A 12,766-nucleotide genomic window follows, 5' to 3' on the forward strand; every position below is an offset into this window, starting at 1 on the left:
GTAGAGACGGGGTTTCACCATGTTGACCAGGATGGTCTCGATCTCTTGACCTCCTGATCCACCCGCCTCGGCCTCCCAAAGTGCTGGGATTACAGGCTTGAGCCACCGCGCCCGGCCAGGCTCAAAGCTCTTTAAGATCAGAGATGCTTTCTTCTTATCCTTGATTGTGGTCCAAACACCTCAAAGCCCACATGTGGCCAGGCGCAGTGGCTCACGCCTGTAATCCCAGCACTTTGGGAGGCTGAGGTGGGTAGATCACCTGAGGTCAGGAGTTCGAGACCAGCCTGGCCAACATGGAGAAACCCCGTCTCTACTAAACGTGCAAAATTAGCTGGGCATGGTAGCACATGCCTGTAATTCCAGCTATTCAGGAGGCTGAGGCAGGAGAATCGCTTACCCAGGAGGCAGAGGTTGTGGTGAGCTGAGATTGCGCCATTGCACTCCAGCCTGGGCAACACGAGTGAGACTCTGTCTCAAAAATAAATAAATAAAAGTCCACGTGGTACTTGCGTGTGGATGTGGGAATGGGAGGAATGAGGGTCTGGGCTGTGTCTGTTCCAGCCTCTCACTGGTCTGTAGAAGGCGCCTCACCGCCAATGCTGATGTTTGGGACAGGTCCTCAGAGCACACAAATAGCTCTCCCCTTCCCAAAGGGCAGAGGCAGGGATTCCTCTCCTCCTTTCCTTTCCTCCCCTCTCCTCTCCTCTCTCCACCTCTCTCCTCTGTCCCCCCTCCCCTCCCCTCCCCTCCCCTCTCCTTCTTTCTTTTTGAGATAAGGTCTCTGTTACCTAGGCTGGAGCACAGTGGCACCATTTTAGCTCACGGCAACCTCTACCTTCTGAGTTCCAGCAATTCTCGTGCCTCAGCCTCTCAAGTAGCTGGGACCACAGGCATTCACCACCATGCCCAGCCAATTTTTCATATTTTTAGTAGACATGGGATTTTGCTGTGTGGGTTAGGCTGGTCTCAAACTCCTGGCCTCAAGTGATCCAGCCTCCAAAAGTACTGGGATTACAGGCGTGAGCCACCGTGCCAAAGGGCAGGGATTTTTATTGAGGTCTGCCTGCTTTGGGAACACTTGGTGTGGCTGCAGTTGTCCTGTCCAGCTTGAGGGAAATCCTGGTGTGGGCACCCCATGGAGTAAAGTACCCCAGGGGGTAGGTGGCATTGGAGGGTGACCAGGTAGCCTGCTAACAAGTAAGTCTCATGTGACCTTAGTGGGGGTTAGTAGGTATGGCCCAAGGGAAAGCTGCATGGAGGGGTCCCCTGCTAACCCACCAGGTGACTCTGGGCAAAGCTTTGGCCTCAGTTTCCTCATCTGCCAAATACAATATGACACTTGCCCACGTGACTTAGAGCTCCCGTGTCAATGCAAACATGAATTTGGGAAACTAAAAGAAGGCTGAAAGTTCTGAATGCCCCCACAAATGTCAAGGTTTATTCCACGAGAAGGGATATTCTCCTAATCTCAGACCCCCACAGTTCCTAGAAAACGAGTACACCTTTGTTCTATTCTATGATTACAGTCAATTCTTGCCATTTGCGGAAGTTGTAGAATAACTATCGTTACTCTGTACAGTCATTGAACACATTACCAAATGCTGACCCGTTGCTCCTAGGGAAAATACAGAGTCAGGTTCCTTCAAGCCACGGGTCACAACATTTTTATCAACTGATCAATGCATCATCTTGTTTTATAAGTGTTTCTTTTTAAAGACGCCTTCCTTAATATAGAGCTGATTCATTACCAATGAACTCATGACCGTCAGCACTCTAACTCATGCATCAAAGAAGCTTACCTAGCACATGTATTTTCTCTGTAAGATATATATCACAGCCTTCTTGCCCTTGGGAACACAGAGAGCACTTCAGCATTATGCTCAGGGGCCTTTTGTTTCTTTTGTTTTAGTTTTTGTTTTTGTTTTGAGACGGAATCTCGCTCTGTGACCCAGGCTGCTTAGAGTGCAGTGGTGCGATTTCGGCTCACTGCAACCTCTGGCTCATTGCAACCTCCGCCTCCCTGCAACCTCCACCTCCTGGGTTCAAGTGATTCTCCTGCCTCAGTTTCCTGAGTAGCTGGGACTATAGGCAGGCACCACCATGCCCCACTAATTTTTTTTTTTTTTTTTTTTTTTTGAGATGGAGTCTCATTGCTCTGTTGCCAGGCTGGAGTGCAGTGGTGGGATCTTGGCTCACTGCAACCTCTGCCTCCCAGGTTCAGGTGATTCTCCTGCCTCAGCCTCCCAAGTAGCTGGGACTACAGGAGTGTGCCACCACCCCCAGCTAATTTTTGTATTTTTAGTAGAGAGGAGGTTTCACTATGTTGGCCAGGATAGTCTCGATCTCCTGACCTCAGAATCCACCTGCCTCGGCCTCCCAAAGTGCTGGGATTACAGGTGTGAGCCACCATGTCTGGCCAATCAGGGCCCGTTTAAACAGTGAAACCCTCAAAGAAGTGCACAAAAATGCGAAAAACATGGCACTTTAACTAGACCTCAAAAAAGATACTTGTTTACACGAAGAGTGCTGAAAGCAGAAGGCCTTGTCCAACCTCAGCTCGGAACATGCATGTTGGGTGACACAAATTTTTCACCACTCTGCAAATGTCCACAAATGACTGCCAAAGGCCCGAAAGTATTGATTTTGGGGGCTATGAATAAATTTTAGCCAGTAGGCAAATTTGCAAGCACAGAATCCATGAAACGTCAAGTTTGACTATGCTTTTGTTTTCTTCCTCTTCCTCTCCACTCACTAGCCACATCCCTTCCTCTTTCAGTTCCAGGAAACACTTCTACCCCCAGCTGCAAGAGCACCAACAGGCAGTCTCAGAGGGGAGCCTACGGGAGTTGGAGAGGCAGGTCTCGCCGCAGTCGGCGGGCAGCAACGTCCAGACCAGAGCGTGTGTGGCCAGATGGAGTCATCCCCTTTGTCATTGGGGGAAACTTCACTGGTGAGCATGCTATTGTGGGACCCAGGCTGCCGCCAGTATCGGAACCTGGGTTTGGGGCGGCCCTGCCAGGCACGGAGGTGTGTGTGGGTGCCACCTGCAGCCAGAGTGCCCACCCATTCCTTTCCCGGGAGTCTGTGCTTAGAATGGCTGTGAGTGACTCTTCAGTTGTGGGTAGGAGGTGGGACCGCCTGGACACCGTGGCAGCCTGGCTTCCCTCCTCCTGGCAGGTAGCCAGAGGGCAGTCTTCCGGCAGGCCATGAGACACTGGGAGAAGCACACCTGTGTCACCTTCCTGGAGCGCACCGATGAGGACAGCTATATTGTATTCACCTACCGACCTTGCGGGTGAGCAGGGCCCTAGGCACTGCACCCTCCGCCCCAACCCAGATTCTGCCCTGGGCACTGCCGCTGCCCCCAGCTAGGCACAGCCCTGGGTCCCGTTGTCCCCTCCTGCTATGGGGCATCTCTGCAGGAACTGCCCGTTGTGTGGCTGTGGCTCCAGCGCACAGCCTGGGCACTCGGCGCTCAGGGCCCACCCCTCCCCTCCGCTCCCATGCCGCCCCGCCCCCGGCAGCCTGGCCCCGCCCCTGAGTGGATGCACTCCCCCAGCTCGGGACCACCCCCCTGAGCTGGCCCCGCCCTCCAGGTGCTGCTCCTACGTGGGTCGCCGCGGCGGGGGCCCCCAGGCCATCTCCATCGGCAAGAACTGTGACAAGTTCGGCATCGTGGTCCACGAGCTGGGCCATGTCGTCGGCTTCTGGCACGAACACACTCGGCCAGACCGGGACCGCCACGTTTCCATCGTTCGTGAGAACATCCAGCCAGGTAGATACCTGCCCCTCGGTGCGGCCTTGGTGGGCAGCTCCCGCCCCAGTCCCCAACTCCAGGGCCCCTGGCGGGGCAGTGGGAGCCGCTACTGTCCGCAGAAATCGCCTGGGCCCGCAGCGCTGCCCACAGCCTGGGTTGAGCCAGCCCCTGCCCCCGAGGCATTTCCTCCTCCCTCGAGGCATTTCCTCCTCCCTCCCAGATGAGGGACGCACATCCATTGTGGAGCTCTTCTTGGGGGCTGGGCCAGGTCCTTGTCCGGGACACTGGGAGCCCTGGCAGCCTCTAGGGTGGGGCACGGACTTAGTGGGCTGGTCCTGGGGGCTGCTCAGGCCTTTCTTCTCACCTTTGCCCTCTTTCTGTCCTCTGCCTGGTCTGACCTCTGAGAGTTTTTCTCTCATTTTTCCGCTATCTCTGTCCCTCCCTTCCCTCCTCCTCTCTCTTTTCCCCAGGTGTTTTCTACGCTTCACTGCTTCCTTCTCAGCTGTGGCTCTAGAAATGGGTGCTTCCTTCCCATGATCCCTTGAGCCTTCAGTCCTCCATTCACCAGGCCCTCTGCTGGGCAGGACTCTTCCTGAGAGCCTCCCCACCCCCCAGGCTCCCCTTGGCTGCTCCCGGGACCCTCAGGTAGGGGGGGCCCCCTCAGGTACAGGAAGGACCCTATTCCCTGCCCTGGAAAGGAAGCATTGCATTCCAGGCAGACCCACCCCCTCCTGTCCCCCACACCCTTTTCCTGATCTTCACAGGGCAGGAGTATAACTTCCTGAAGATGGAGCCTCAGGAGGTGGAGTCCTTGGGGGAGACCTATGACTTTGACAGCATCATGCACTACGCTCGGAACACATTCTCCAGGTGGAGACCGGGTCGGACCTGGGCCTTTGCAGGGGTAGCCCCACCCTGCCCTCTGTAGTCCATTCTCCTCCTCCTCCCACTTCTGGGGCAGTGACCCAGGAAGAGAGTGGCCCTCTAGGGGGCTGTGGCCTCCAAGCTGAGGGTTCGTGGATGCTGCCTGCCCTCCTGTCCTCTTCCTCTGGTGGGTCTGCGGCAGGGACTAGGTTCTTCCTTTACTACCAGGTGCACCCAGGGCACCTGGCAGAGGAGGATGAACAACAGCCACTCTGCAAGCCAAGCAGTACGGGGTAGCCCCAAAACTATAAGCTCGAAGGACTGAGTGTTCATTTGTAGGCTGTTTCTTTGTGCTTGAGACGGGGTCTTGCTCTGTTATCCTGGCTGCAGTGCAGTGGCACAGTTATGGTTCACTGCAGCCTCAAACTCGTAGACTGAAGCAGTCATCCCGTCTCAGCCTCCTGAGTAGCTAGGACAAGAGGCACACACCGCCATGCCTTTCTTTTAGAGATGGGGTCTCACTATATTGCTCAGGCTGATATGAAACTCCAAGGCTCAAGTGATCCTCCCACCTCGGCCCCCCAAAAATCTCTGTAATGAGAGATTACAGGCGTGAGCCACCATGCCCAGCCATTCCTTTTTAATTAGTCTTGCTTTTTTTGTAATTGGCTAATTTGCATGAAGCGTGGCCCCTGCCCTGGACTAGCCCCCATGCCCAGCTCCCAAGCACATCCTCCTTATCCCAGGCCCAGGTACCAGAAGCCACAACCAGAACCCTCCAAGGTGGTGGCCTGGCCTCCCCTCCCCCAGCTTCTCCTTAGCAGAGTGTGGGAAATGATGCCTCCCTCCTCCTTGCACTCCTTCCTGGCCTGGCCATTCCCAGGCCTGGTGCTTTGCTCATCCTCTGTGTCCCAGACAGGGGCCCTCCCCCCTCTTCTCAGTGCTCCTACCCGATCTGCTCTTCCTGCCTGCAGACCTGCAGGAACAGAGACCAAAGAAGGGTGGTGAGGTCATTCTGCCCCCCACACCCACAGACCCAGGCTTGCATTTCCCACCACATCCCACCCCACCCCCTGCTGCGATCCACCCAGCTGGGTGTGAGTCAGGGGCCCTGGGGAGGTAGAGGCTGCCTCCCCTTCACTCTGCTCCTCCAAGTGGAAATACCCAGGATTTTGCTGGGAGGAATAAGGGGGACAGGAGACACTGATAGATTGGGAGATGGTGGGGCTGTCCCCGGAGCTTGGTCTGGCTGCAGTGGAATCTGCCTTTGGCCTTGTTACAGGACTGTCAGATGCAGCCTGTGCTAGCAGGGTGAGGAGCTCGCCTGGGAGCCCTGCGAGAAGTTCAGTTAGGGCTGGAGCCACATGAGGGGCTGCAGAAGCAGCCCAGTAGGGTTGGAGAGATGACCTCCTAGGGGCCCATAGCTTTCCTGGGGCTGTGAGTTGCAGAAGCAACCCCAGTAGGGTTGGAGAGATGACCTCCTAGGGGCCCATAGCTTTCCTGGGGCTGTGAGTTGCAGCCAGCCTGAGCTGGAGGCACCAGTGGGTCCCAGGGCACCCTGAACCTGCATCCCTGACCTCCCAATGTGTTCCTGGGGCTCCCCCGACTCCTGTGGTGTGGCTGCCACGGAGCAGGGTGGCTGCTGGTCAGTGGGCAGCGTAATGACAGGGTGAGATGTCTCCACCCGGCCCTGACCCTGCTGAGGAATGTCTGAGCTCCAGCAGGGTCGTGACTTGTGGGTACGGATGGGCCTGCCACCCACTCGCTGCCCACCGTCCATCAGATGCTCATTCTTACTTTTCTCCCTCTTCTTCCTCAGGGGCATCTTCCTGGATACCATTGTCCCCAAGTACGAGGTGAATGGGGTGAAACCCCCCATTGGCCAAAGGACACGGCTCAGCAAGGGGGACATTGCTCAGGCCCGCAAGCTTTACAAGTGCCCAGGTCAGGGCAAAGGAGGGATGGGTGAGGGCATGGAGGGCAGGGCCTGAGGGAGGCAGAGGCCAGGGGCCTGGTGCCACCAAAAAGGCTGAGGCCGCAAGTCTTAGAGAATGATGGCCAGGCATGGTGGCTCACGCCTCTAATCCCAGCACTTTGGGAGGCCAAGGCGGGTAGATCACCAGAGGTCAGGAGTTCGAGACCAGCCTGACCAATATGATAAAACTCCATCTCTACTAAAAATACAAAAATTAGCCAGGCGCGGTGGCAGTCACCTGTAATCCTAGCTACTTGGGAGGCTGAGACAGGAGAATTGCTTGAACCTGGGAGGCGGAGGTTGCAGTGAGCCGAGATCACGCCATTGTACTCCAGCCTGCGCAACAAGAGCGAAACTCTGTCTCAAAAAAAAAAAAAAAAAAAAGAGAATGGGGTAGAGGGGAGGGGACCCTATAGCGGGGGGCAGTGTCCAAGTGAAGGAAGCTGCCTGGGGGTAGCGACGGGTGGTGGTGAGAAGCTGAGCCGCCACCTTCTGAGGTTCTGTAGGGGTAGAAGAACTGGGGAGAACAGAGCAATCCTAAGAGACAGAGGTGGCACGGAGACACACCACGGGAGCTTGTCCTTAACTCTGGAACCCACATTGCCTTCACAACAGGACACTGGTTCCCCAGGCAGCAGTGGGCTGGGAGGGAGGATGGTGTGTGCTGTATGTGAGGTGGAGGGGGTGGATCTTAAAGGGACAGGACCCTTGCAGACACCCTCCTTCTCGGGCATTCTCCCCTTGCCCAGAGGATGTCAGGGCTCAGTGGTGGGTGAGCCAGAAGGTGGGGAGTTCAGTGCCTGCAACCCTGCTCTGTCATTTCCTTTCCTCGCAGCCTGTGGAGAGACCCTGCAAGACAGCACAGGGAACTTCTCCTCCCCTGAGTACCCCAATGGCTACTCAGCTCACATGCACTGCGTGTGGCGCATCTCTGTCACGCCCGGGGAGAAGGTACGTGTGGACTTGGCCTCTGAGCCTCCCCTCCTCTGTGGGACCCCACACCTCAGGGACTTCTGCCATGGTGGGGGGTCAGTGGGTGTCAGCAACCTACTTGGTTGTCGTAAATGCATTGAGTCCACAGCGCTGACGGAGCACTGCTGTGGGAAGGGGCTCCCGGCAATTTGCCGCCTTCCCCGGCATCTCCCAATACTTGTAAATTAGTGTTAATTTGCAGATAGCGCTTACTATGTAGGCCTGTTTTGATTATCTAGTTCTTCTTGGGTGCTTTTCCTGCATCACCTCTTTTAGTTTCTATGGCTACCTCCACCTTCATTTTACAGATGTGGAAACTGAGGCAGAGTGGTTAAGTAACTTGCCCAAGGTCACACAGCTAACAAGGACTGAGGTGGGATTGGAGCCCCTCTCAGGTCTGGGTTCCCTTGGATGAGCTGCTTAGCCTGATCTGTAGCTCTTATCTGTTTCATCAGGGATTGGGCCAGGGGTTCCTTGAAGGGCTCTTCCCAATTCTGACAGGCTCTGGTCCCGGAACAATTCAGGAATGATTCGCGTGCCTCCAGGGGGATGTCCCTGGAGGGTCTCTCCTTCCCACCTGTCCTTCCTTTTGCACAGGCCAGGCCCCTCCAGTCTTTGCTCTGTGGGCCTGATTTTCTGTGCGTGGCTCTCCACCGGCACTCTTTCTCCGCACTCTACCTGTCACCTGCTGAATCAGTTCTGATCCAGAGAGAAAGCTCAGCTCCACCTTCCATCTCACCTTGTAGGAAGTGCCCAGTTCTCATACTCGCTGCCACGTAGGGCTGGATTAGGGCACACTACGGGATCAGGTCAGAGCTGTCTCCATCTTCACAGTCTAGCTTGGATATGACCTCCTTCAGGAAGTCTTCCCTGCTCGCCACGCTAATTGGTGGCAAGCAGGGTGTCAGGGAGGGCCCCCAAGCCTATCTGATCAGGTTTCCCACTGCATGGTTGATTAGCCCTGTTTGAATATCTAAGGTGATGAGAGGCTCACTACTTTGCAGAATAATTCATTCTGTTCTCTAGTCAGCTTTTTAAAAATTTTTTCTTGAGTAGTCTCACTCTGTCACCCAAGCTGGAGTGCAGTGGCATGATCTCAGCTCACTGCAATCTCTGCCTCCCAGGCTCAAGCAATCCTCCCACCTCAGCCTCTCAAGTAGCTGGGACCACAGATATGCGCCACCATGCCCAGCTGACTTTTTTTTTTTTTCTATTTTTGGTTGAGACAGGGTTTCACCATGTTGCCCAGGCTGGCCTCGAATTTCTGACCTCAAGTGATCCTCCCGCCTCAGGCTTCCAAAGTGCTGGGATTACAGGCGTGAGCCATCGCCTGGCTTGTAGCCAGCTCTTAATGTTACAATGTCTCTTTTCCCTTAAACCCCTCACTTGCTCCAGTACTTCCCTCAAGAGCAATTCAGGATAACTCCCGCCCTCTTTCCCACGTCAGCCCTCCTAACATGGAGAGACTACTCCCATGCCTTCTTAGATCCATTCATGGACTTTTCACAGAGTCTGGACCTCCCCACCAACCCCAGACCTTCTGTGTCCTTCATATTTTTATTGCTCCCAAAAATGAGCTACAAGACTATCTTCCTTGTGGTTCTTTTTTGAGTTGGAGTCTCACTCTGTCACCCAAGCTGGAGTACAGTGGTGCCACCTCGGCTCACTGTAACCTCCACCTCCCGGGTTCATGCAATTCTCCTGCCTCAGCCTCCTGAGTAGCTGGGATTACAGGCATCTGCCACCATGCTCACCTTATTTTTTTTGTATTTTTAGCAGAGATGGTGTTTCACCATGTTGGCTAGGCTGGTTTTGAACTACTGACCTCACGTGATTTGCCTGCCTCAGCCTCCCAAAGTGCTAGGATTACAGGCGTGAGCCACTGTGCCCGGCCTGGGGCATGGTTCTTAATGTCATAATGCAGCCTGAGCTGGACTCGATTCTGTTATTGTCGAATTGTTCGTTTCGACATCTCAAGATCATTTTGAATCAGAATTTCACCATCCATCAGGTAGCCCTCCTCTTAAGTCTGCCAGGAGCTCCTTGGAGAAGGTCTTCATCCTGGTCTTTGATCAAAACATTGAACAGCATACAAACCAAAGAAGAACCCAGATTTCCCTCCAAATTGACATTAATCTGTTAATCTAGGCTTTGAGCAGAGTTATTACACTAGTTATGAAGCCACTTAGGGTCATTACTGTCTGACCACAGGTCACCACTGGTTGACTGGAATGTGTGCTCCTTCTGAGACCATACCTTGGTCATCTTTCCATCCTTGGCTCAGGAAGTGTTTCATAAATGCCAAATACATAAGATACAGCCCCTTACTGAACTAAATCTGTTCCACTAGTTGATAAAACCCCTTTAAAAAGGAAGACAAATGTGTTCGACCTGTGTTGTTTCCAGTGAACCCAAACTGGCTCCTAGTAATCAAGTGCTTCTTTTCTAATGGTCACAGACCATCTGTTTCATTGGGGATTGACATTTGACCCAGTGGTTTGCAATTCCCAGAATCCACTCCTTACTCTCCTCCCAGCATACACACCCCTTTGAAGACTGGGAAAGCGCTTGCTCTAAGTTCTGCAGATTACACATGCTGATCACATCTGCAAGTTATTTGACTGACTCCCCTGATGTCATTGGTGAGCTTCGAGACAACCAATTTAGAGATATGCTCACAGACTCTCTTCCTTCTATGTTATTGAGTGTCTGTTTTCTTTTCAAACAATGCTTATTTTCACTTGTTGTAATTTGAAGATCATTCTTACGTAGGACAGATTTTTATTGAGAGTTGAGTAATTCTGGCTTCTCTCTTGGTTGACATTCTACCATCTTCCCTTAGAAGTGAACCCATTCTTCCTTGTCCTGAATCTCACTTTAAAATTGCCATTCTGACCAGTATATGGCCCACACCTGTAATCCCAACACTTTGGGAAACTGAGGCAGGAGGATCACTTGAGGCCAGGAGCTTGAGACCAGCCTGGCCAACATGGCGCAACTCCATCTCTACAAAAAATTTTAAAAATTAGCTGGGGGTATGGTGGGTGCTTGTAATTCCAGCTATTCGGGAGCCCAAGGTGGGAGGATGGCTTGAGCCTGGCAGTTTAGGGTTGCTGTGAGCTGTGATTATGCCACTACACCCATGCTGGGGTGACAGAGGAAGATCTTGTCTCAAAACAACAAAAAATTGCATTCCTTTGTTACTGTTTTCTACCAGCTATGTCCTGGGCTTCCTTTGTTTCCTTCTAGAGGGTTCCCATTACTCCATCCTTGGGAAATCTCACCCACAGATAATAATAGCAGTAACTAACACTGATTGAACATATGATCGATCAGGTATGTATTCAATTCTTTATGTGCGTTTTGTCCAACATTATCACACAGCAACATTACATTATCTCTGTTTTGGAGATGAGAAAACAGACTTGGAAAAATTTAGTAACTTCTCCAAAATTACATAGAATTGGATTATGATACCAGAGTCAGTGATTGCAATACTAGGTGTGTTCTGAAGCCCCGTTGCATTTCAACAATTACTTTAGTGCCCTTCAGCAAATCAGTGTGCCTACCATGTGCCTGGCACTGGGCCAGACACTGAGGATGTACAGATGCACAAGAGGGCCCCTGATCCTGAGCAGCGGAATCAGGTGGCACGATACTTACCCTCCTATCTGGGAGTTTTATGCAGGCAGCCGGGGTATGGCAGCTGGTCAGGATCGGCTTCCTTCTCTGTTGTTCCCGGCTGGCCTGGGCTGGCACTAGTCTCTCTCTAGAGGACACACATGGCCTTGCCCCGAAAGCTTCTCTCTCTGCCTTGGGGCTTCACTTGCCACAATTCCCAGAGGACTCCTGCCCTTTTTTCAGAAGCCTCCCTGGAGCTACAGAAAGAGAAAAGGGCTAAGTATAAAAATTCCAGATTAATCAACACGTGGTTGTAGAAATACACAAAGTAAAAACTATCCACGGTCCTGAATGAAATTGGAGAGTTGTAAGGGAAGCCTAGTGACACCCTGGGAATGGAAACATTCAAAGGGCCTGCAGAGCTTGGCATAGTAGAATAACTGTCTCTCTATTGTTTAATGATTATGAACCAGGCAAAGCATTAGGCACCTTACATGCACGACGCTGCTATTCCCCGTAACATTTCTTTTCTCCCTAAGACAGAGTCTCGCTCCGTCGCCCAGGCTGGAGTGCAGTAGCATGATCTCAGCTCACTGCAACCTCCACCTCCTGGGTTCAAATGATTCTCCTGCCTCAGCCTCCCGAGTAACTGGGATTACAGGTGCCCATTACCACGACTGGCTAATTTTTGTATTTTTAGTAGAGACTGGGTTTCAGCATGTTAGTCAGGCTGGTCTTGAATTCGTGACTTCGTGATCCACCTGCCTCAGCCTCCCAGAGTGCTGGGATTATGGGCATGTGCCACCGTGCCTGACCCCTGTAACACTTTTACCACCTAGGTACTATTATCCCTAGCCAAGAGAATGGAGGCTCCAAGCGCTGAGTAAATCTCCCCAAGTTTACACAGGTAGTAGTGGGGAAACTGGCATTCAAGTTCTAGGACTTTCTGACTCCAAAGTCTATGACCTTTCAACAGTCAACCTGAAATAATGCCACCTGCATTAGCAGATGGACTTTGCCATCTATTTTGGCTGTGGAGAAGTTGTTTTTCGCTTGCCTCCCAGTTCTCAGCTCATTGCCAGAAATGTGAATGATAGTAAATCTTATCATATACAATTGATTCTGTGTGTCATGGGTATGTCAAAGTAAAAGAGCCACCTGGAAAACCTTCTTCTTGGATCCCCCAAGTCTGCATTCATGCAATTAGCAGCTGGCGTGGAGACGATTGACATTGGTTCCCCAGCAATGGAGGAGCTTTATGAGGAGGAGATGGTTTGAAGAAGGGAATCAGCCAGGCAAGGCGGCTCACGCCTGTAATCTCAGCACTTTAGGGGGCCAAGGCGGGCAGATCATGAGGTCAGGAGTTCGAGACCAGCCTAGCCAGCATGGAGAAACCCCATCTCTACTAAAAATACCAAAACTAGCTGGGCGTGGTGGTACACACCTGTAGTCCCAGCTACTCGGGAGGCTGAGGCAGGAGAATTGCTCGAACCTGGGAGGTGGAGGTTGCAGTAAGCTGCAATCATGCCACTGCACTCCAGCCCTGGGCAACAGAGCAAGACTCAGTCTCAAAAAAG

At 52.7% G+C, this 12,766-nt stretch overlaps 1 protein-coding gene across 3 annotated transcripts in view; it reads left to right on the top strand.

Moving 5' to 3' along the window:
- Positions 1 to 12,766, top strand: part of BMP1 (bone morphogenetic protein 1) — a 50,987-nt gene that overhangs the window by 10,889 nt on the left and 27,332 nt on the right. For 2 of the 3 annotated variants that reach the window (XM_017549668.2, XM_017549671.2), the window contains exons 3-8: positions 2,777 to 2,950; positions 3,178 to 3,295; positions 3,597 to 3,775; positions 4,522 to 4,627; positions 6,441 to 6,565; positions 7,432 to 7,547. In XM_017549668.2, the coding sequence (XP_017405157.1) occupies positions 2,777 to 2,950; positions 3,178 to 3,295; positions 3,597 to 3,775; positions 4,522 to 4,627; positions 6,441 to 6,565; positions 7,432 to 7,547 (818 nt within the window). Of the gene's footprint in view, positions 1 to 2,776; positions 2,951 to 3,177; positions 3,296 to 3,559; positions 3,776 to 4,521; positions 4,628 to 6,440; positions 6,566 to 7,431; positions 7,548 to 12,766 lie in introns of all 3 variants that reach the window. The other variant, XM_017549670.2, reaches the window with a different exon arrangement.

Source organism: Cebus imitator, unplaced genomic scaffold, assembly GCF_001604975.1.
Source record: "Cebus imitator isolate Cc_AM_T3 unplaced genomic scaffold, Cebus_imitator-1.0 Scaffold221, whole genome shotgun sequence".
Lineage (NCBI taxonomy): Eukaryota > Metazoa > Chordata > Mammalia > Primates > Cebidae > Cebus > Cebus imitator.